General features: G+C 58.8%; 3 protein-coding genes across 4 annotated transcripts; 1 reads left to right on the top strand and 2 right to left on the bottom strand.

Annotated features, from left to right (window-relative positions):
- Window positions 1-107: 107 nt before the first annotated feature.
- Window positions 108-10,264, bottom strand: UBE4A (ubiquitination factor E4A). 2 transcript variants are annotated; one of them, XM_064397636.1, is made up of 20 exons: window positions 10,187-10,264; window positions 9,700-9,864; window positions 9,454-9,630; window positions 9,251-9,363; window positions 8,537-8,689; window positions 8,299-8,458; window positions 7,883-8,085; window positions 7,477-7,668; window positions 6,604-6,937; window positions 6,203-6,329; window positions 4,962-5,269; window positions 4,281-4,413; window positions 3,134-3,321; window positions 2,947-3,047; window positions 2,733-2,846; window positions 1,903-2,077; window positions 1,582-1,762; window positions 1,247-1,394; window positions 888-1,045; window positions 108-740 (listed from the first exon to the last, which is right to left on the bottom strand). In XM_064397636.1, the coding sequence occupies exons 2-20, from the start codon at window positions 9,821-9,823 to the stop codon at window positions 599-601; spliced, it is 3,231 nt and encodes a 1,076-aa protein (XP_064253706.1). In that variant the 5' UTR covers window positions 9,824-9,864; window positions 10,187-10,264; the 3' UTR covers window positions 108-598. The 2 variants fall into 2 exon arrangements, with proteins under 2 accessions (XP_064253706.1, XP_064253707.1); XM_064397637.1 differs by lacking the exon at window positions 10,187-10,264 and having other exon boundaries at window positions 9,700-10,097.
- A 2,606-nt stretch (window positions 10,265-12,870) lies between these two features.
- LOC135285601 (G protein-activated inward rectifier potassium channel 4-like) lies at window positions 12,871-14,632 on the bottom strand. Its single transcript, XM_064398026.1, has 2 exons — window positions 13,465-14,632; window positions 12,871-13,261 (listed from the first exon to the last, which is right to left on the bottom strand). Exons 1-2 carry the CDS (start codon window positions 14,564-14,566, stop codon window positions 12,969-12,971), a joined length of 1,395 nt encoding a protein of 464 aa, XP_064254096.1. The 5' UTR covers window positions 14,567-14,632; the 3' UTR covers window positions 12,871-12,968.
- A 2,125-nt stretch (window positions 14,633-16,757) lies between these two features.
- On the top strand, window positions 16,758-18,190 carry CLDN25 (claudin 25). The gene has a single exon (XM_064398027.1). It carries the CDS (start codon window positions 17,123-17,125, stop codon window positions 17,795-17,797), a length of 675 nt encoding a protein of 224 aa, XP_064254097.1. The 5' UTR covers window positions 16,758-17,122; the 3' UTR covers window positions 17,798-18,190.
- The last annotated feature ends 1,453 nt before the right edge of the window (window positions 18,191-19,643 follow it).

The following is a 19,643-nucleotide window of genomic DNA, read 5'->3' as shown; positions in this document are numbered from 1 at the left end:
AGTCCCGCGCGGGGCCCGGACCGCGCCGCTCCCCGCACCGAGCCCCGCACCCGGCCCCGCGCCGCTTCCTACAGCTCCCGGCACCGCCAGACCTCCAGCACCAGCTGTAAGATGAGCTCTGTGTTTAATTTCCAACGCCCGCCATTCCCAACACGCACTGGGGAAGCAAACCCCGCTACGCCCCTGGCACATAAAAGCTGGAACAACTGCTGTCCCCCTGCTGTCCATCCCCCGGAGGCATTGCTTGCACCAGGGAAAGATGGTTACAGTTTAAACACAGAACGGAGGGAGGTTTTGGTGTTGCTGGAACGTGGCCAACACAAAGGGCAGGTAATGGAGAGCCAGGGCACCACATCATGAGGAGCTGTGTTCTTCTGCCCAGCTCGGAGCTGCAGTGCACCGGGAAGTCATAGTACTAAAGAGAGAGTCTTGAAAGGAAAGGAGAGAACGAGGGCTGGCAGGGAAGGTCTGAGGAGAGGCTCCAAAGGTGGTGGCAATGCACTAAATGTGGTTGTCATTAGGGTGGCAGCTCCAGCCTCTACCCCTGCATGGCTGTGACTCGCCCATGACAGGAGGTCTAGAGATGAGATCCTGTCTTTTAGTTCAGCGTGTCCTCCAGCTCCTCCTCCTTCTGCTTTTTCCTCTCTGCAAGCCATCTCTGTATCTTCTCTTTTAGCTCTGTGTTTGGTCTGATCTGGTCCATAGTGAGGGGGCTCCGATTGAAAGGATCTGTCTGATCACTGAAACACAAAACATCAAGGAGGTTACTCCGACACTCCTGGTGCTAGAGATAAAAAAAAAAAAAAAAAAAAAAGAGCCCAGGAAGAGTCACAGGATGTGTGAAATAGATCCCAAAAGTGTCAGGGTGTGAGGGCTGTGCTGCACACCTGAGGAGGTGCCGGGCTATGGTCGATCTGTCCACAGTGACACGGGAGGAGGGCAGGATCACGGGGTCTGACATCAGAGTGCTCATGATTGGGTCCAGGAATTCATCACAGGCATCTGCATACGTCTCCTCTTCCTGCTGCTGCCGGTCTGCAAGAGACTGGGGAGCACACGTGGCTTTCAGGGACCAGCCTCCATGTGCAGGCAGGGAACCCTCCCAGCTGCCCCACCTGGACCCTGGACAAAGCCCCACTCCCAGAAATCCAGCTCCACAGCAAAGATGCAGCAACACACAGAGCGAAAAGGACACAGGGAACCCTCTCCATCTTTTTCTGCACGTTGAATTCCCTCCAGTGCTCACCTTGATCCTCTCAGCCAGGTTACTGAAAGACACTATCATGTTGCCAGGCTTGTTGATCTTCTTCAGCACCCGCACGGTCTGGGCAAAGAGCGTCGGTGAGTAGGAGCGGCCGTCCTTGGGGACTGTGGCACAGAAGTTTTCTTCATCCCTGCACCACAGGTTACGTGAGAGAAAGGCTTAAGAATCCCCATTTACCAGGGCTGCAAAACAGTCCCCACAGCAGCCACGTTCCCATGGCAAAGGACTCAAAGCTAAAGAAAAGCTCGAGTGTAACTAAGCATTTGTCCCCCAAGCTGGCTCCTGCCACTGACAGGATCACTCCCCTTGTCACCTACCCAAGGTTTAGGTAGATGGTGCAGATGTCAGACACGAGCTGCTGTGGTTTGAAGTCAAACTCACTGAAATCCTTCACCTTCAAAGCTCCCATTTTAGGCCCAACCAGGTGTTGCAGGAAGTAGTTGAGCATGGAGATGATGCGCTCGGCAAGGAAAGGATGCACAAAGAGGGACTTGATTTCTGGAAAGCAAAACAACAGTCTGCAGATTCACAGCAACTCCATCCTCACCTGACCACCCTGAAACCAGGTTCCTGCCTGCTCTCTCCCTGGCAGGGCTCTCCTCTAGATCCTGGCAGGCAGGAGGGGCCGTTTTCCCTACCTGAAGTCAGGAAAGCCAGAGTGCCAATGGTTTCATTGGACATGATGTTGTGGAAACGTGCCAGCTGACCAAACATCTGCAGGCTGGACTCCTTCTCGCGGCGAGCCTCCGGGGACAGGCTGTCCCACTCGCCTCGGTCCTTCTCAATCTGCTGAACTTTGATCTTGCTGAGGTACTGAGACAGAACACATGCACTGTTTGGGTGGGTGGCCACGCCAAGGAGGTCCAGGAATGCTCAAAACCAGTCAGGCAACATCCGTATCACCCATCTTATCTGCTGGCCTTCCAGCAATCAGTTCTCTGGCAGGTAATAGCTCCCCAAAATAGCCCTTTCCAGCAGCAACAGCAGAGAGACATTTAACACACACCAGGGACACGAGGGCACCTGAAATAATTCCCTTGTAATCCCAAAGGAGAACTGCCTGGAGACAAAAGGCCTTTTTTAGGCTAAAACACTTGCAGAAAGAGCAAGGGGATTTGAGAATCAAAACCCACAGTGATTATTTACAGCCTGAGTGTATCCAGATTAGGAACAGGCAGATTTCCCAGCGTGCTTCCTGCTGGATCTGAAAGAGCCCTTTTGCTCCTCTTGGTTCTGAGCTGCCTCCTGAACCCAAAGGAAGGAAGGGTAACCCACAGACAGGGCCCCAGACCCTTCCTCCTGCCTTCACCCTTCTCCCAGAGCATTGGCCACCCCATCTCGGGATTGTTTCCTGCAGAGACTCACCAGGCAGGGCCTGGCAAGCTGGCCCTGTTCTGGAGGTCAGCATTGCACCAAGGAAGTGAGAACTTGTTTACCTGACGATGACGGAATGTGAGCTCAGCCCTACCTGTATGGCTTCATCCAACAGGAAAATGGCATCGTTCATGAGCAGGTTAAGGAAGCGCAGGAAGAGAGGGGGATTCATTGCCTCCAGGTTCTCGGAGGCATAATCAGCCAGGGCCTGCCAAGAAAGGGGCAATAGCAACATCTGCAGCCCAGCCCCAGTGGCAGGACACGGAGCCACGTGAGCTGCACACCCACGTGTGCACATCTCTGCTCACCTTGATGCTGTCCCGGTAGGAATCGGTGTCCCACATGTACCTGAGGATGGGATACATGGGGCGGCGGTAGTTGAACTTCTGCTCAAACTGGTGTGGGTCACCTGGGCACAAGCCAAAGAACCTTTCAAGGAGACAGTCCCCCGCAGGTGCTACTCAGGGAGCACAACTCCTCCCATTCTGTGCTTACCCGTGAACTCGATATCCACGAAGACCTTGATGAGAGCCTCGGCCAGGTGGGCGGCGTGCCGGTAAGAGCAGAACACGCGCTTGCGGTGGAACACGCTGGACACCAGCGGGCTCTGAGCCTGATCCAGGTGAGGCATCACAGCTTCCAGCACTTCAGCCAGCTTGGCTCGCAGGTGAGGGTTTTTCATCCTGCGAGAGAAAACAAAGCAAATGCAGGATGGCATGTCCACGGTGCAGCATGGAGCTGCTCAGGAATCCCTCCAGGATCTGTGCTCCTCTGTGCCTGAGTGCCAGATTGTTGCAGACCATCAGTAAAGCCAGCTCTGGGTCAGCTCTCACTTGCACAGACTCCGTGCCACAGTGGAATCTCAGGCAAAGGCCAGAAGAGTGTGGGAACAGCCAAGCTGCTGCTCTCACCCCTCCTACAGCAGCCCTCTCACTCACAGCCCAATGTCTGCTTGTCAGCTGGAGCTCTGGAGCAAACCCCACCAGCCCTCACAGCTGTTTTCCTACTGCCCATGGACCTGCTTCCTTTCCACTCTGAAAATCCAAGTGCTTTCCCTGCTGCATCTGCTGTCCAGCACCAAACACTGAGGTCAGAGTATACCTCTGCTGCACTTGTGGGGCAGAAGCCAAACCACCTGCCCCAGGTGATGCTGTAGGGGACTGCCAGGAAGAGCTACACACTCCACCTCCCAGGGACAGCGGGAACAACGAGAGCTGCCTACCATGGGAAAGCTCCACCTGCAGCTGCTGAGTGTAAATTAATGAACAGCAGAAATGCAGAAAGCAGGGTGATGTCTTATGAGAAAGATCAATAGAACTACTCAGTTCTGTTCAGTGGACATCACAGAGACACTCCCAACAGATCCTTTAACAAGTACAAAATGGCTGTAGCTAATGAGGTTTCTGCATCATACAAGCAAACACATATATTTAAGCACTAAATCCCATCTGAACCTTGCATGAAGCCTGTGGCCTCCAGGCAGGCCTGTATTCCCTGTGTGCCTCCTGCAGGCTTCTTTCAGCTGTTCCAAAAAGATCAACCTGCTCACAGCTGCATAAACCAGGCCTCAAGACAGCTCTGCAATTTCTACTTGCTTGGTCACCCTGAGTGTTCTGCTACAAGGACCCAGGGCAGCACCTACCTCTCCACGTCACCCATGAAAACAGTAACAAAGTCAAGGATGTGCTCCAGGGAATCGGCAGAAGTCTCCAAGATGTCATCGGCAAAACGCCGCAGGAAAATGAAGAAGTCACCCAAATTATCGGCAAAGAACTCTGCAAACAAGAGATTGTAGCTGAGCTCCTCCCCAGGCAGCTCACCTTGCCCTTTTCCAGCCTCCCATGCACTGTCCCCTCACCATCCTGATGCTGATTAAGTATTGGTAATTAACAAGCTGTATTAAAACCTGCCATGGAGAAGAAGGCCCAGCCTGATGGCATGAGTAACACCTGGGACTCACTTCCCCTCTTCCCTCCCACAAGTCAGGTCACTTCTGGGGTGAATCCAGCAGCTGTCTGCTGATGACACACTTCTACACAGCCCCCCAGGGAAGAATCCTGAAGCACGCCCCAGAAAAAAATAGTTTACATATAGAGAAAACACTAAATCAATGTAGAACATGCCATGTACAAATGAGTAGGACTCCTAAAAGGTCACTACCCCAAGTATGGCACCTCAAACAGCCCCAAATTTCCTAAGAGTGATCCTCTTCAGAGAGAATACTCTGCACAATGTCGGTGGTGGCAGCGTGTGCTGCCCTGGACAGGGAAGCTGCTGCTCAGGCAGCTGTTGCAGTGCTGGCCCCACAGCACCCTGGGCTCACCGGGCACGTAGGCCAGCGCGCTGTGCTCCACCTGCGGCAGCGGGAAGCTCAGCTCCAGCGCCTCGCTGCCCTGGTTCCCCACAGCCAGCTGCACCAGCAGCACTGCCATGGACACCTGCAGGTTCAGGCAGTTCTGCAGCATCTGCGGGTCCGTCATGGCCGTCTTGGTGGAGAGATAGATGGTCATCAGGCGCTCAAACTGCTCCCTGAGGCTGTCAGCAGCGGGGCTGGAGCTCTGCTGAGCTTCTCGCCACGCCACTTGCAGGCGGTGAAGGCTTTGGTTTATCTTTACCATCTGGTCGTGCAACCTGCCCGGGAAAGGAGGCAAGGAGGGGCTCAGGAGACAGACAGACAGACAGACACGCTGCCTCACCAATGCAGAAGCTGGTGGGAGACTGTTCTGTGCTGGTGGATTCAGATAATTTCCCGCGGGTACCCTGTCTGGGGCTCTGGCAATGGGAAGCCTTGGGGAAAGGCTTGGCAGGACCTGGGAGGGTACGAGACCCTGTGAGGGACCACGGCACCTGCAGAGTGGCCTGGGGACATGGCAGAGCCCTCTGCAGCACCGAGCTCCCTTGGGCCACTGAGGTCAGGGATCCAGGGATCTAGAGATGCTTGCAAGGTGACACTTCAGTTTCCCAGCAACAAGCCACTTGCATAATAACTTTTTTGTCAATGTCTATATTTAGAGAATAAACCAGAAGGGGACTCTACTTGGATCAGCCATGACCTCACAGTATCTAGGCAACGATTTGCAGACGGAAGCTGTGCAAAATGGAGTGTTTTAGTGTCCAGAAAATCCTCTCCTGGAAGCTGACAGCTACCTCACACTGCTGTTTCACACACAGCCCAGCTATCAGGGTGTTTAGGTCACTCCCAGTGGGCAGGTGCTCTGCCACCTGGATGCAGCTCCTGCCCCAAGGAGAGGGGGAATGGAGCAACCTACAAATACCCAGCACTTGGCTATTGGTGTCTAAAAATAACACGGAGCCTGCAAGACTCCTTTATTAGGATAAAACACTTGCAGAAAGGCCAAGGGGATCTGAGAATCAAACCCCACAATGACGGTTTAAAGCCTGAGTGTATCCTGCTTAGCAAAAATGTGAGCAAAATTTCTTCCTGCAGTCAGTCACGCTGAAGCTCAAGCAGCAGCTCAGCTGGCCACCCTGTGTTCAGAGTATTTACTGAAATGTGCATAGCTGCTCATGGGTGGAAAACAGCCCCAGGGGAACTGAAAGTACCTGTGAAACCCCAAGTGCAGGGTGTACTGTGTGAGCACCAGGTTTTCTGTCACCAGGTTGTAGCTGTTTGCAAACTGCGGCTCTTGCTCGCTCAGAGCAGGGATCAAACACGTTTCTTTTTCCAAACCTGTAAGGAAAAGCATCTCTGCATCAGGTCCTACCCAGCAGTGCTGGTGAGGAGAGGGCTTGAGGGCTTAAGAGGGTCGCTCCTGAGGACACAAAAGGGCTCCTGGTGATACTGGCAGTGTTTTATTTGTATTCAGCTCCCTTGCTCTTCTCTAGTCACGCTTCTAACTGTCCCCTAACCCTAATGGCATCCGCTGAGAGGGCACTACTGGGTAAAGTGGGGACCTGAGGAGATCCCCTTTCCCATTCCCTCAGTCCCCAGTGCTTAGGTGTACCTTTCATGTGTACGTTCTTGCTCCTCCTCTCCTCTTCGTTCAGCTCCTTCAGGGCACAGTAGGTAGGGTTGAAGGTGAGCAGCTTTGCAGATCTGGGTTTGCAGAAGGGCTGGCACAGCTTCAGGAGGGCAGCCCCCAGGTTGAGGAAGAAGGCATCTGAGGCGTACATCTGGAAGAAGATCTCTGGCATCTGGTTAGCCCAAATTTTGGTGCGGCCCGCGTTGGCATGGAGGCAGTTCCCCAGCCAGGAGAGGATCCTGTGCTTCGTCTCTGGTGACAGCTGCAACAGGTTCTTCAGCATCTGGTAGATCTTCTCATGGAACTGGGCCATGAACTGTTAGAGGAAACAGAACACAGCTGCATGAGTCCTTGGGGGCTGTTCTTTTGCCTCTGACATCTCTGCCATCAGACCCTCTCCTGCTCCTCAGCACACCCCGTGAATCACCCATCACACACAGCTGTTACAAGCAGGTCAGATCCTGGGGCTGGCAGAAAACAACAATTAGGGATGTTCTCAAAAGCACAGCTGAGACAATCGGTTCTCATACGGAGTAAATCCAAAATTCTTTGCCTATTTTTGACAGGCTGAAAGAACCCAAGTGGGAAAGCTCCTCTCAGGGATGACCTCTGCACCCCAGTTCACTCCTGTGTTTATATCCTGCATCCTCACGTTTCACTCCTGACCTACTGGAACTATCCTAGTGGTATTTCTCTAAGGAAGAAATTTACTTGCAAAATGAGAGAGAATGTTGCCTGTCACTTTCTCAACTGGTGAACCAGCAGTGGAACTCAAGCCCTGATACCACATTTTGAATCCTCAGGCAATGAGAGATCACTAACACTGCAGGAAGAAGAACTACCCCCTTCTCCCACCTGATGGATGTTGGATTCCTGCACTTTAATCTCCTGTGGGCTGGATCGGGATGGATTCAGAAAGTAGCCATGGTTCTCCACCACGCCAGGGGTCTTCAACAAGCAGGAGATATTTAAAACAACACCAAGCAAAGTCTTCTGGTACATCTGTCCATTGCTGGGATCCTTGGGCTGGATGTAGCCTGCAAAAACCTGGGGAACACATCAGGACATGCTGACAGTTGTCCAAAATCCCAGCAACAAACCCTAACAAACTGATGGGTTTGTGGCAGGCTACGAGAAGGGAGAGGAGGGGTTTGACTACACACACTGGGAGTTGTCACACCACGCTGCTGCTTTGACCTCTGCAGATCAGGTCTAGTACATGTGCCCCTGCAAAAAGCTCCTGCCTAAGCAGGGTACCCACCTTTGCTATGTCCTTCTGCTTTGTGAAGTAGAGGAGCACATCGAGGTACGTGTACAGCAGGATCTGGCAGAGGTCCAGCTCCTTGATTCTCCCCAGCAGAATGTCAAACACGGGAACCATGACCTCCCCAAACGTGCGCACCTCCTCGTCCATCGTCAAGGCTTCTATCACCTCCTCAAGGAACTCGGTCATGTCTTCAAACTCTGGCAGGAGGTACAAGGATGCTGCTACTCACAGTGCTCCAACGCCAAACCCACCCAAACACAACCCCTCTTTTGGCAGCCAGGGGAGCCAAAGCTTCACTGTCACGGATTGAGGCCGGCACAACGCCAGCGCCCCCGTGACAGCCCCCAGCTGCACGATGCTCCAGGGCAGGTCGCAGCCCTGAGGCAGGGGCACGAGCTGGCCACACTCACGTGCCCCTCGCAGCGCCTCCAGCATCAGGTCCAGCAGCTGCTCGTAGACGTTCTGGTTGACGTAGATCTCGGGCGTGAGGAGCACGGTGCGCGTGTTGGACACGGTCAGGTTGCGGCAGCGCACGGCGAAGGGCAGCAGGTTCTCGGGGACCTTGGTGATCTGAGCGGGGACAGCAGGGCAGCGGGGTCACACAGGCGGGCCGGGGCGCCGCGGGGCGGCGGGGCTGGCAGTGCCCACCTCCTGGCGGGCGCGGCGGAAGCAGGCGTAGAGGTAGCGCAGGATCTGCCTCTCGCCGGCGTCGCGGTCGGCAGACAGGTTCTGGCTGCTGGCACACGTCATGGGGATCAGGTGGCTGCCGGGCTCGGGCAGCAGCAGGCGCGTGAACAGGGCCTGGGCAGCAGCAGAGAGGGGCACAGTGACACGGCACAGCGGCACGGGGCTCAGCCCTGCACAGCAGGAAGCTCCGCAGCGCACGGCTCCTGCTGGGAAAGGCTCAACCTGTCCCTCGCTGGGTAGCAGAGTGCTGCAGTGAGAACCACAGCTGCTTCTGGCCTGAGCAAACCCCCCAGTGCCTCATGGAACAACAGCACCCCACCAGAAACCCCTGAAATGCTCAGCAGGAGTGACTGATGCGGGTGTGTGTGGACACTGAGTTCCCTGGTTTTCCTTCCCTTTCCCACCCACACAGACCTGCAGGGCAGCAAACTCCTGCAGCTTCCAGGAGGAAGGGCTGGATTCCCCAACTTCTACACTTTTCTCCGTCTCATACCCCAAAAATCTCATGGACTTTTCCAGCAAAACAGTAACTGCCAGCTTCGTTTTGGAAAAGGATTTGGGATACATTTGTACATTCTGAAGAAACAAACTCAATCTGGTGGCCAAACTCAGTCTGGTGGCCAAACTCAGTCTGGTGGCCAAAGCCTGCAGGCGGCCCCAGGCAGGCCTCCCTACCTGCTCCACGTTGTCCATGTCCAGCCAGTCCTGCTCATCCAGGTCTGCAGCCATCTCCTCCAGGTAGACACAGCGCGCCGGGATCCCATTCCCACTCTTCATGCTGGGGTCACCTGGGAAGGGCAGGGGGACGTGATGCACCTGCAGGCAGGACTGTGCCCTGCCGCGCCAGGCACACAGAGCTGCCCCGCAGCCGGGCTCACTGTTGTCCAGGGTGATGAGGAAGATCCTCTGGATCATGTGGTTGATGTTGAGCTGCTCGCAGAGCTCGCGCTGCGAGCGGAACGAGCGGCTGATCTCGGCCACCGAGTAGTCGCAGTCGTCCAGGCTCTCCGAGACGCTGTTGTCCGAGTCATCCTGGCTGATGGACGCCTCCTCGCCTGCGGACAGAGCCCTCAGCGTCTGGGGACGGCCCGTCCCGCCCTGCCCCGGCCGGCCGCGCCTCCCACCTGCCAGCTGCCGCAGCTGCTGCTGCTTCTGGACGGCGGCGAAGTGCTTGGCGGCCGCCACGGAGCCGAAGAGGGCGGCGAAGGGGTTGCTGGAGATGCTGTTGTTGTTCTCCTGGTCGGTCATCTCCCCTCAGGGCCGCGCCATACGGCTCCGCCGGGGCAAGGCTGCGGGAGGGCCGCCGTCAGCGCCCGGGGCCGCTCCCCCCGGGCGCGGCGGGCTCGTACCGCTCGGTGCGGGGGCTCCGGTCCCGGCCCGCTCCCGCTCCGGGGCCAGCCCGGTCCCGCTCTGGGGCCAGTCCAGTCCCGCTCCCGCTCCGGGGCCAGCCCGGTCCCACCCCGCTCCTGCTCCGAGACCAGCCCGCTCCCGCTCCGGTCCCGCTCTCGCTCCGGGCCCAGCCCGGTCCGGTCCCGCCCCGCTCCCGGTCCCGCCCCGCTCCCGGTCCCGGTCCCGGTCCCGGTCCCGGTCCCGGTCCCGCTCCGGTCCCACCTGGGCCGCCGCCGGAGAGCTCTGCGCGTCACCGCGTCGCACCGCGATTGACGTCACCGCGGTGCGCCGGAAGTGAAGCGCGGGAGGCGGGACTTGGGGAGAACGGGCGGGAGCGGCGGCAGCGACCCCTGGCGGCCGGGACGGGGAACGACACCCGCGGGAACGGGAACGGGAACGGGAATGGGAACGGGAACGGGTAATGGGAACGGGAACGGGAATGGGAACGGGAACGGGTAATGGGAACGGGAATGGGTAATGGGAACGGGAACGGGAATGGGTAATGGGAACGGGAACGGGAATGGGAGAGACAGGAATGGGAATGGGAACGGGAACGGGAATGGGAACGGGTAATGGGAACGGGAACGGGAGAGACAGGAACGGGAATGGGAGAGACAGGAACGGGTAATGGGAACGGGAACGGGTAATGGGAACGGGAATGGGAACGGGAACGGGAACGGGAAGGGGAGAGACAGGAACGGGTAATGGGAACGGGTAATGGGAACGGGAACGGGAGAGACAGGAACGGGAATGGGAGAGACAGGAACGGGTAATGGGAACGGGAACGGGAACGGGAGAGACAGGAATGGGAACGGGAATGGGAACGGGAGAGACAGGAACGGGAACGGGAACGGGAATGGGAGAGACAGGAATGGGAATGGGAACGGGAACGGGAACGGGAGAGACAGGAATGGGAACGGGAATGGGAACGGGAGAGACAGGAACGGGAACGGGAACGGGAATGGGAGAGACAGGAATGGGAATGGGAACGGGAACGGGAACGGGAATGGGAGAGACAGGAACGGGAACGGGAGAGACAGGGAACGGGAATGGGAACGGGAATGGGAACGGGTAAATGGGAACGGGAACGGGAATGGGAGAGAGAGGAACGGGTAATGGGAACGGGAACGGGAACGGGAGAGACAGGAACGGGTAATGGGAACGGGTAATGGGAATGGGAGAGACAGGAATGGGAACGGGAACGGGACAGGAATGGGAATGGGAAAGGGAACGGGAATGGGAACAGGAACGGGACAGGAATGAGACAGGGAACGGGAATGGGAGAGACAGGAATGGGAATGGGAACGGGAACGGGAACAGGGATGGGAACGGGAATGGGAATGGGAACGGGAACGGGACAGGAATGAGACAGGGAACGGGAGAGACAGGAATGGGAACGGGAACGGGAACAGGGATGGGAATAGGAATGGGAATGGGTAATGGGAACAGGAACGGGACAGGAATGAGACAGGGAATGGGAACAGGGATGGGAACGGGTAATGGTAACGGGAAAGGGAACGGGAGAGAGAGGGACAGGGAATGGGAATAGGACAGGGAACGGGACAGGGCCAGGCACCCGGGCGGCCCGGTGGGACCCGCGCGCGTCCCGTGCTGTGAAACACGGCCGTGTGTGCGATCACCGAGTTGTGTCTGTCATTCACCCGGTGCCCTGCGTTTGCATATTAATGAGATGTAAACCAGCTCCTTAATCATTTTATATCGAGTCAACGAGCGTACTGACCCTTATAACTTTGCACCTACCAACACTTGTTTGCAGCTTTTTTTTTAAACTTTTTCTCGTGCAGGGAGCCTTGTGTTTGACGGGGGTTTGGGGCTGCAGGGGTCTGGGGCAGGGACACTGCTGTACAAGTTTACATTTCACCCTATATGTTCACATTACACCCTATATGTTTACATTTCACCCTATATGTTTGCATTTCACCCCATATGTTTATATTTCACCCTATATATTTCACCCTATGTGTTTACATTTCACCCTATATGTTTGTATTTCACCCTATATGTTTACATTACACCCTATATGTTTGTATTTCACCCTATATGTTTACATTACACCCTATATTTTTATATTTCACCCTATATGTTTACATTACACCCTACATTTTTATATTTCACCCTGTATGTTTGTATTTCACCCTATATGTTTACATCACACCCTACATTTTTGTATTTCACCCTGTATGTTTACATCACACCCTACATTTTTATATTTCACCCTGTATGTTTACATTACACCCCCCATTCATCCCTGCTGGGCTGGGCTGGCCTCCAGCTGCTCCATCCCTCCCCTCGCAGGACAGAGGTGAGGTGAGGACAGAAAACACCCTGCCCAGGGCTCTGTGGGGAGATGCAGAGGCAGATTGATGGAGGAAAAGCAAAGGTGGACAAGAGGGGTTAAATCAAAGGGGTTAAATCCAAGGGGGTAAATCCAAGGGGGTAAATCCACGGGGTTAAATCCACGGGGTTATTCTGCAGCCCCCGAGGCACAGCTGACTGGGGAGCACAGGGAGGCTCCTCAGCCCAGCCAGACCCTGCACACACAGATTTTATTGATGTTTTTTTTAATTCCAGGCCCCTGGCTCAGGCCCAGGCGCTGCCGAGTGCCGCGGGTGACTCCGGCAGTGTCATTCCTGTAACAACATTAATTTAATTCCACCACACCGTGTCCAGCCCGGTGTGACATTTCCCTGCTGGGGGAGTCCCGGGACACCCTGTCAGAGAGGCCGTGGGGGCAGTTTGGGGTGCTGGGGGGCACGGGGCTGTGTCAGGACTGAGCCCGTGGCAGGGGGGGCTCTGCCTCTCCCGTGCCCCCTGAGGTTCCCCCAGAACAAACGCGGCTGGGGCGGTTTTGTCACGAGCAGCCTTTGCTCTCCCGCTGCGCGCGCCTCTCATTCCCCGTCACAAAAGAAGGACCCGACAAACAGAAGGGGCTGCAGCGGGGGCTCAGCCCCGGGCGGGGTGGGCTATGGCACTGTTGGGGGGCTCAGGCAGGGCACTCCCGCTGCGGAGCCGCGTCCTCGCCGGGCCCCGGCAGCGCGCACGGCTGCAAAAGGTGGTCCCAGTAGAGGCTGAGCGTGGAGTGCTCCTGCTGCTCCAGCTCCTTCAGCTCCTGCAGCTCCTTGGCGCTGCCCGCGGGCGTCTGCACCTCGAAGGTCATCTCGAAGCGGCTGTAGTCCACCTGGAAGGCGCCTTTCTCCAGGGACATGCAGGGCTCGAAGCGGTATCCCCAGAGGATCTCGTCCTCCGTGTAGGAGGTGCGGGCTTGGCACGTCATTCCTGCGGGGGGAACGGGGCCGAGCTGTGCCGGGTGCCACGAGGAGCCCCCGCTGCCCACGGGGGGCTCCCAGCCCCACCACTGGGGATGGCTTCGACCCCGAGCCCCTCTTGCCCAGATGCCACTCCTGGGCCCAGGCTTGCCCAGCGTCTCCAGGACCCCAGGGAGCCCCCCCCGTCCACCCTGACTCCCCGAGAGCACTTGCCTGTGGCTTCCACGATGCCCTCGAGGATGATGATGATCTCGAACTGCTCCCGGCGCAGCGACTCGGCCGACATGTCCCAGAAAGGGCTGTGACGGTTGATGACGTGGCAGATGATCTGGGGCTCCACCAGGAACAGACGGTCCTCGCCCGTGTCATAGCCCAGGTTCAGCTCCGACTGCTCCAGGGGGATGAACTCCCCCTCGGCCGTCTGGCGGGACTTGATCAGCTTCGCCCGGATCTTGGCGTCCACCATGTGGCTTTCCCGCAGGTCCCCCACACGGAACATCAGGCAGAGCTTCTCGTCCCGCAGGGAGATGACGCAGTTCTTGCTGAAGATGAGGGTCTGGGCGCGCTTCTTGGGCCGCGAGATCTTGACGAACATGCAGCCGACCATCATGGCGTCGATCATGGAGCCCACGATGGACTGCGCGATCAGCAGGATGACGCCCTCGGCGCAGTTGGCCGTCACCATCCGCGTGCCGTAGCCGATGGTGCGCTGGCTCTCCACCGACAGCAGCAGGGCGGACACGAAGCCGTCCACGTTCTCGATGCACGCCTGCCACTCGGGATCGCCCCGGTGCCCCACGTCGCCCCGCAGCCAGGCGTCCAGGAAGTAGATGGAGCCAAACACCACCCAGGTGACCACGTAGCACATCATGAAGACGAAGAGGAACCAGCGGTACTTGAGGTCCACGATGGTGGTGAAGATGTCCGAGAGGAACCTCTTCTTGTCCTGGATGTTGCCCAGATTCACCTGGCACTTGCCCACTTTGGTCACGTAGCGCTGCCGCTGCCGCCGGCCCGCCTGCACCGCGGGGCTCTCCTCCTCCAGCAGCTTGCAGCGCCGGCTCTGCAGCCCCTCCGGCGTGGGGACGGCGGAGCTGCGGGCCGAGCCCTTGCCGCGGGACGAGTTGGGGATGTTGGCCACGCTCAGGGCGTGCAGCGGGTACAGGCGGGCGGCCGGCTCGGCCGGGGCGGGCGGCGGGCACCAGGAGGGCCGCCCGCGGGGCTGCTGGGCGCCCAGGCTCCCGCGGCTCGGCGGCAGCGGCGGCTCCCCGGGGCCGGGGCCGCTCTGACGGGCTGCGGACGGGCAGTTTGGCATCGCGGCGCCTCTCTTGGCACTGCCGGCGGCTTTCTGCCCGCCGTCCTCCACCAGAGCCTCGGGGGCGGCGGGGCGATCGGGCTGCGGGGGGGAAAGGAGCCCGGGAGTGAGAAATCCTCTGGGACAGCACCCGCGAGCCCGGGGGTGCCGCGGGGCCCGGGGCGAGCCGTACCTTCTGCGGGAAGGTGCCGTAGCGGCTGGTGTCGCTGGGCGGCCGGGGCAGGTAGGCCAGCATGTGCTTGGCCGTGGGGGTCTGCGCCGGCGGGATGGAGTTGCTGCGGCCGCGGGGCTCCTCGGGGGGCAGCCAGCCGCCGGCGCCGCCGCTGTTGCGGGCGTAGGGGAGCACCATGGCAGCGGCTCAGCCCCGGGCGGGCTGCGGGGTCCTGCCGCGGGGAGACAAAGCGGGGGTTACTCGGGAACGCGGAGAGCAGCCTGGGGGTCCGGCCCCGCTCCGCACCCCCAGGGGCCGCGGTCTGGGGGTCCCCCCCGTGCCCAGCAACGCGTGTCCCCGCTCCGGAGCTGTGCCGGGTGCCTGCGGGCTGGCTCCAGATGGCTAAGCCCATTAAGGGCCGTAATTGCTTTGCAAGGCCGGGGAAGGAGGCATTCGTCTCCGCTGGGAAGCAGCCCCGGCAGCCGGCAAGCTCCGGTGAGCCCCTAAGGCACTGGTCCGCGGTTGTTCCAGGCCGTGGCGGTAGCTGCCGGCTCTCTAAGAAGCTCCGAGCAGAAATGGATGGCCCCTAGGTGCGGAGGAAGGACAGCCTGTGAGAGAGACGCAGAGCCCACCGCCGGGCTCCTCGGGACAGGCTGGTCCAGCCGGTGCCCGGGGGAGACGCGATGGGAGGTGACGGTCCTGGAAACGCAACCGGAGCGCAGCGACCTGCGGGGATCGGGGCGGGATGGGGTGGGAGCGCCGGCCTCTGCCTCCCTCGAGCATCCCCTGCCACTGCAGCGGGACCGGCGGCCTCACTGCGACGATGTCACCCTCCGGACCAAGCTCCCGGCCCCCCAGACCCCGGGGCGCGGGAGACACCCACCTCATGTCCAGGCAGAGCGGCTGCCAGCCCGGCAGCCGTCGTTCTCGGCTGGTGGCTCCCGCTGCGCTCCGGCCACTGCCGGGCATCTTCCCACCGGTTGTGGACGGGAATCCTCGGCCCGGCCGTGCCACCGTGGCCGGTGGGAGGGAAAGAAGGACTGGGAGCTCGGCGGCGGCCGCCAATCCTCCTCCAGCGGCAGAAGGTCACCCGTTAATCTGTCTCAATGACAGGCACAATTACCTTGAGACGATTTAATCGGAAGAAGCAGGTGCCCCAATGCCTGGGGGAAGGAGCAGGAGGGGTTTCCCAGCGGATTTCCCTGCTCTTTGCCCTTGGGATGATGCTCCCTGTCTGCTCTTAGGAGCAGGATGGTCGGCAAGGGCTGGAAAACATCCCCTTTCTCCTGCCTGGTCTGTGCTTCCACCTTGAACGTGGTCGGTGCTGCCTCGCCCCTCCTTGTGGGAGCCCCCTGCAAAGATCCTCCTGCCACTCACCAGGGCTGGACCCCGGGACCAGCAGGACTCAGTAATTTCCAGTCTGGCTCCCAATACAGATAAGAAAGACGGCGGATGAAGGAGAGATTAGTCGCTAATCTCCCAGGGAAGATGAATCTGCAAGCTGGACCCCGCGGAGGCAATGCACGTGGGGGAGGATGGGAGCCCGGTGCCAGCACAAACTTGGGATTTTCCTTTTCATCCTTTTCATCGAATCCCAGAACGGCTTGGCTTGGAGAGGGTCTTAAAGATCAGCCCAGCTCCAACCCCCTGCCACAGAAACACCTTCCACCGGGCCAAGATGATGTACTTGGGCTTTCCCCAGCTTTGTGCCTGCATCAGGGTGTCTCCTATGAGGACAGCAGTTTTCTCACACACAAGCACCACGAGTCTCACCTGCTGGTGAAGCGCTGGGTGCAGGACAGGGGGATCAATGCCCACCTACGAGAAGGGCCCACCTGAAACCTGCTTCCTCTCTTGGACATGCCCATTCTCAAGGCAGCCCTCAAAGGCTCCTTTGCATATTTAATTAATGACCGAATGGGGATCGAGGCCTCCAAGCGAGGCACCGACTCCCCAGAAAAGCCCGACGCCGGCTCTCTGCTGCCTGCACCTTGTGCTGCGGCGCCAGCCGTGTCCCACCGAGGCTGGACCTGCTGCTGCTGCCCAGAATCGCTTTCCCTGCCAAGGCCCTCGCTCCAGGGTGGCCGAGGCTCGGAGGATTTGCGTGCTTTGGCTTAACCCTCCTGGGCACGGCGAGGCAGCGGCGGGACCCAGCTCGGAGCTACCGCGGGGATGCACCCGGCTTTTCCTGCTGAGCCGGGCTCTCCTTTTAGCGTGGAAAAACCAACAACAGCTGAAAAACGACCGTGGCCACACCCCGGCGTTGGAGGAGCAGGCTTGAATTCGCCCCCCCGGGCGGCAGACGCGGCCGGCGGCCGGGCGGACGCTGCTGCACAAGCGTTAATGCCCGCGGCCGCCGCTCGGGGCGGGTAAGCGGGGCGCGGAGGTTAGCGGGGCGCGGAGGCATGGCCGGGGGCTGCTGGGCAAAGGCGCAGGGAGCGGGGATGCTGCTGGCTGTCCTCGGGTGGATCAGCTCCTGCGTCACCACCTTCGTGCCGCTCTGGAAGAACCTGAACCTGGAGCTGAACGAGCTGGAGGTCTGGAACATGGGGCTCTGGCAGGTCTGCATCACCCAGGAGGAGGGGGTGGTTGAATGCCAAGCCCACGGCTCCTTCCTGGCGCTGCCCCCCGAGCTGCGCATCTCTCGCCTCCTGATGTGCCTGTCCAACGGGCTGGGGCTGCTGGGCTGTCTCCTCGCCGCCCTGGGGCTGGAGGGCTGGAGAACCTGCGAGGACAAACCTGGGCGAAAGCGGCAGCTCCTGCTTGGCGGGGGAGCGGCGCTGGGCATGGCGGGGATCACCACGCTGGTGCCAGTCTCCTGGGTCGCCTACAACACCGTCCTCGACTTCTGGGACGAGACCGTCCCCGACATCGTCCCCAGGTGGGAGTTCGGGGAGGCCACCTTCCTGGGGTGGTTTGCTGGAGCCTTCCTGGCCGCTGGAGGACTGCTCCTTGCCTGCAGCGCCCGCTCCACCAGCAGCGCCACGCCGCTGGCCCCCGCCGGCCGCCAGGCCCCCGCTGCACGAGGCCTGCCTGGGGGCCACCCCCTGCACCCCAAAAACGCAGACTTGGTCATCTAGGGCCTCAGGGTGCTGTGCCCTGTGCGCCTCGTGGCTCTTCCCCTGGCAGGGAGGGCTCCTGCTTGTTTCACAGGATGATTTGCTAATTGCTACGGCAGCTCTGCGGGTTTCTCTCCTTCCTCTGCGTGTCTGCTTCACTTTTTCTCTGTTAAGGAGCAGCAGATTTCCCTGCAGCACTCACCAAGCAAGTGTGGGAAGGCAAGAAGCAGCAGGCAGCACTTTGTACTGCTGGTGACACCTTGGTACCATCACTGATGGGTGACACTGTGTTGGCATCCCTGGCGAGTCCCCCACAGCCAAGTCTGTCGTGGCTAATGCTGCGCCCCAGTGCAGCAGCTCTGTCCTTGCATGTCTGCGTTGCTCTGATGTATTTGCAATAAATTATCTTGTCCGTTGGCAGTGTGTCTGTGCTCTGAAGGTGCAGCAGTATCTTGGTGAGGTGGGATGCAGGGTGGGAGCTGCAAGGGGCAGCACTGCTGCTGCAGCTGTGGTTTAGTCGGTCCAGAAAATACTGGAGGAAAAGAGAGAAAAATGGAAAACAAGGGGGAAGGAGGAAAATGAGAGACAAGGCAGCACCAAGCTCTGCTCCTGCTGCAAAAGTGGGATGGCAGTGACCGTGTGCCCTGCAGGAGCCTCATCTTCTCATGGCTAAGATGACAAAGCCGATAAGTGCCACAGACCTTTGTGTCAAAAGTTCCTTGACTGCATCATTTACCTGTGCACAAGAGGCAAGAAAGGGTTTTTGCTGGTCTCAACTGTTCCTTCCACATTTTCCTGATTCAGCTGTAAAAATGAAGGCTGATTACACACCTCTGTGAGCAAGAGCATGGACCATCAGGCTGGATTAGCACCCGCAGTCCTGACAGGGGCCTGCCCGCTGCCACGGCCCGGGTGGAAAGGGAGTTCAGCGCTGGTTTAATCCCTGCAGGCTCAAAGCCGTGGGCGCGTGACCCATCTCAAGGAAGGCCCGGCCGACAGCGGCATTCCTGGGGGAAGCAAAGTCCACTCCCTCTAAGTCCCATTTTGAAACCTGCACTTTGCTCAGCTGGAGGAGAGGAAGGAGCGGATGGGCAAGGAGAGGGAGCAGTGATGATCCCTGGGAGCTCTGATGCTGCAGGACTGGGGACAGAGTTGGTGCTGCTGAGAGTGAAGTGGAAGAGGCAGGTGCTCAGTCCTTCTGAAAGAGAATCAAACAAGGTAGAACTGAGGGGCAGTGCCCCTGGCCATCACCCTCCAAGGAGCTGCACCCCCTGCCAGCCCCCTAGGAGGGCTGACTGACCCAGGGAGCACAGAGAGGCAGTTCTGGCTGTAATTCCCTTGGGAAATGGGAGGACAGGACAGTGAGCCAAGGCTTCCAGCCTGGGAACACTCCTCCTGTCCAGCCCAGTCCAAATACCGTGACGACCCTGGCACCACTCTGTGCTCCTGATACTCTCTGTTGGTTCCTTAAAGCAGGTTGTGGGCACGGGCTGGGCATTTCAGCTTCTGGCAGCAACACAAAGAACAGGGCAAAGCCGCCGTTTCACGAGAAAGAACAGGCTCTCCTCTTCCCAAACCACATCCTACTGCTCCCAAGTGCACAAAAGCTGCCTGGCAATGCCAACTGCTGGCTGGGAGGAGGTAGCATGGCCCGGGTGGGTGATGGCCTGGGGGCTCTGCTCAAGAGCTCCATGTTTCCATCCACTGAAGGTCAAGCACCCCGAGCAGTGAGCTGAAGGCCTCATCCCACTGCTCTGTCACAACAATGGGGGAGGCAAGCTGCAAGAGCAGCATGCAGGCACTGCAGCACCCTGACAGGATGGTGGAGCCACCTTTAAGGCAACAACACATTTTCTGCAGGGGGAAC

The sequence above is a fragment of the Passer domesticus genome, chromosome 23, assembly GCF_036417665.1.
Source record: "Passer domesticus isolate bPasDom1 chromosome 23, bPasDom1.hap1, whole genome shotgun sequence".
Taxonomy (NCBI): Eukaryota; Metazoa; Chordata; class Aves; order Passeriformes; family Passeridae; genus Passer; species Passer domesticus.
The sequence above is the reverse complement of the archived record's forward strand: the minus strand, read 5'-3'. Positions and strand labels throughout refer to the sequence as shown.

What these genes read in the sequence shown, in the direction of transcription:
- UBE4A (XM_064397636.1), bottom strand. Translation starts at nt 9,823, where the DNA reads ATGACCGACCAGGAGAACAACAACAGCATCTCCAGCAACCCCTTCGCC. An exon ending in CCTCATCACCCTGGACAACA is followed by an intron (nt 9,364 to 9,453) that starts GTGAGCCCGGCT and finishes TGCCCTTCCCAG; the next exon opens with GTGACCCCAGCATGAAGAGT. An exon ending in CTGCACTTGGGGTTTCACAG is followed by an intron (nt 5,270 to 6,202) that starts GTACTTTCAGTT and finishes TTTCCCGGGCAG; the next exon opens with GTTGCACGACCAGATGGTAA.
- LOC135285601 (XM_064398026.1), bottom strand. Translation starts at nt 14,566, where the DNA reads ATGCCAAACTGCCCGTCCGCAGCCCGTCAGAGCGGCCCCGGCCCCGGG. An exon ending in GGGCATCGTGGAAGCCACAG is followed by an intron (nt 13,262 to 13,464) that starts GCAAGTGCTCTC and finishes TTCCCCCCGCAG; the next exon opens with GAATGACGTGCCAAGCCCGC.
- CLDN25 (XM_064398027.1), top strand. Translation starts at nt 17,123, where the DNA reads ATGGCCGGGGGCTGCTGGGCAAAGGCGCAGGGAGCGGGGATGCTGCTG.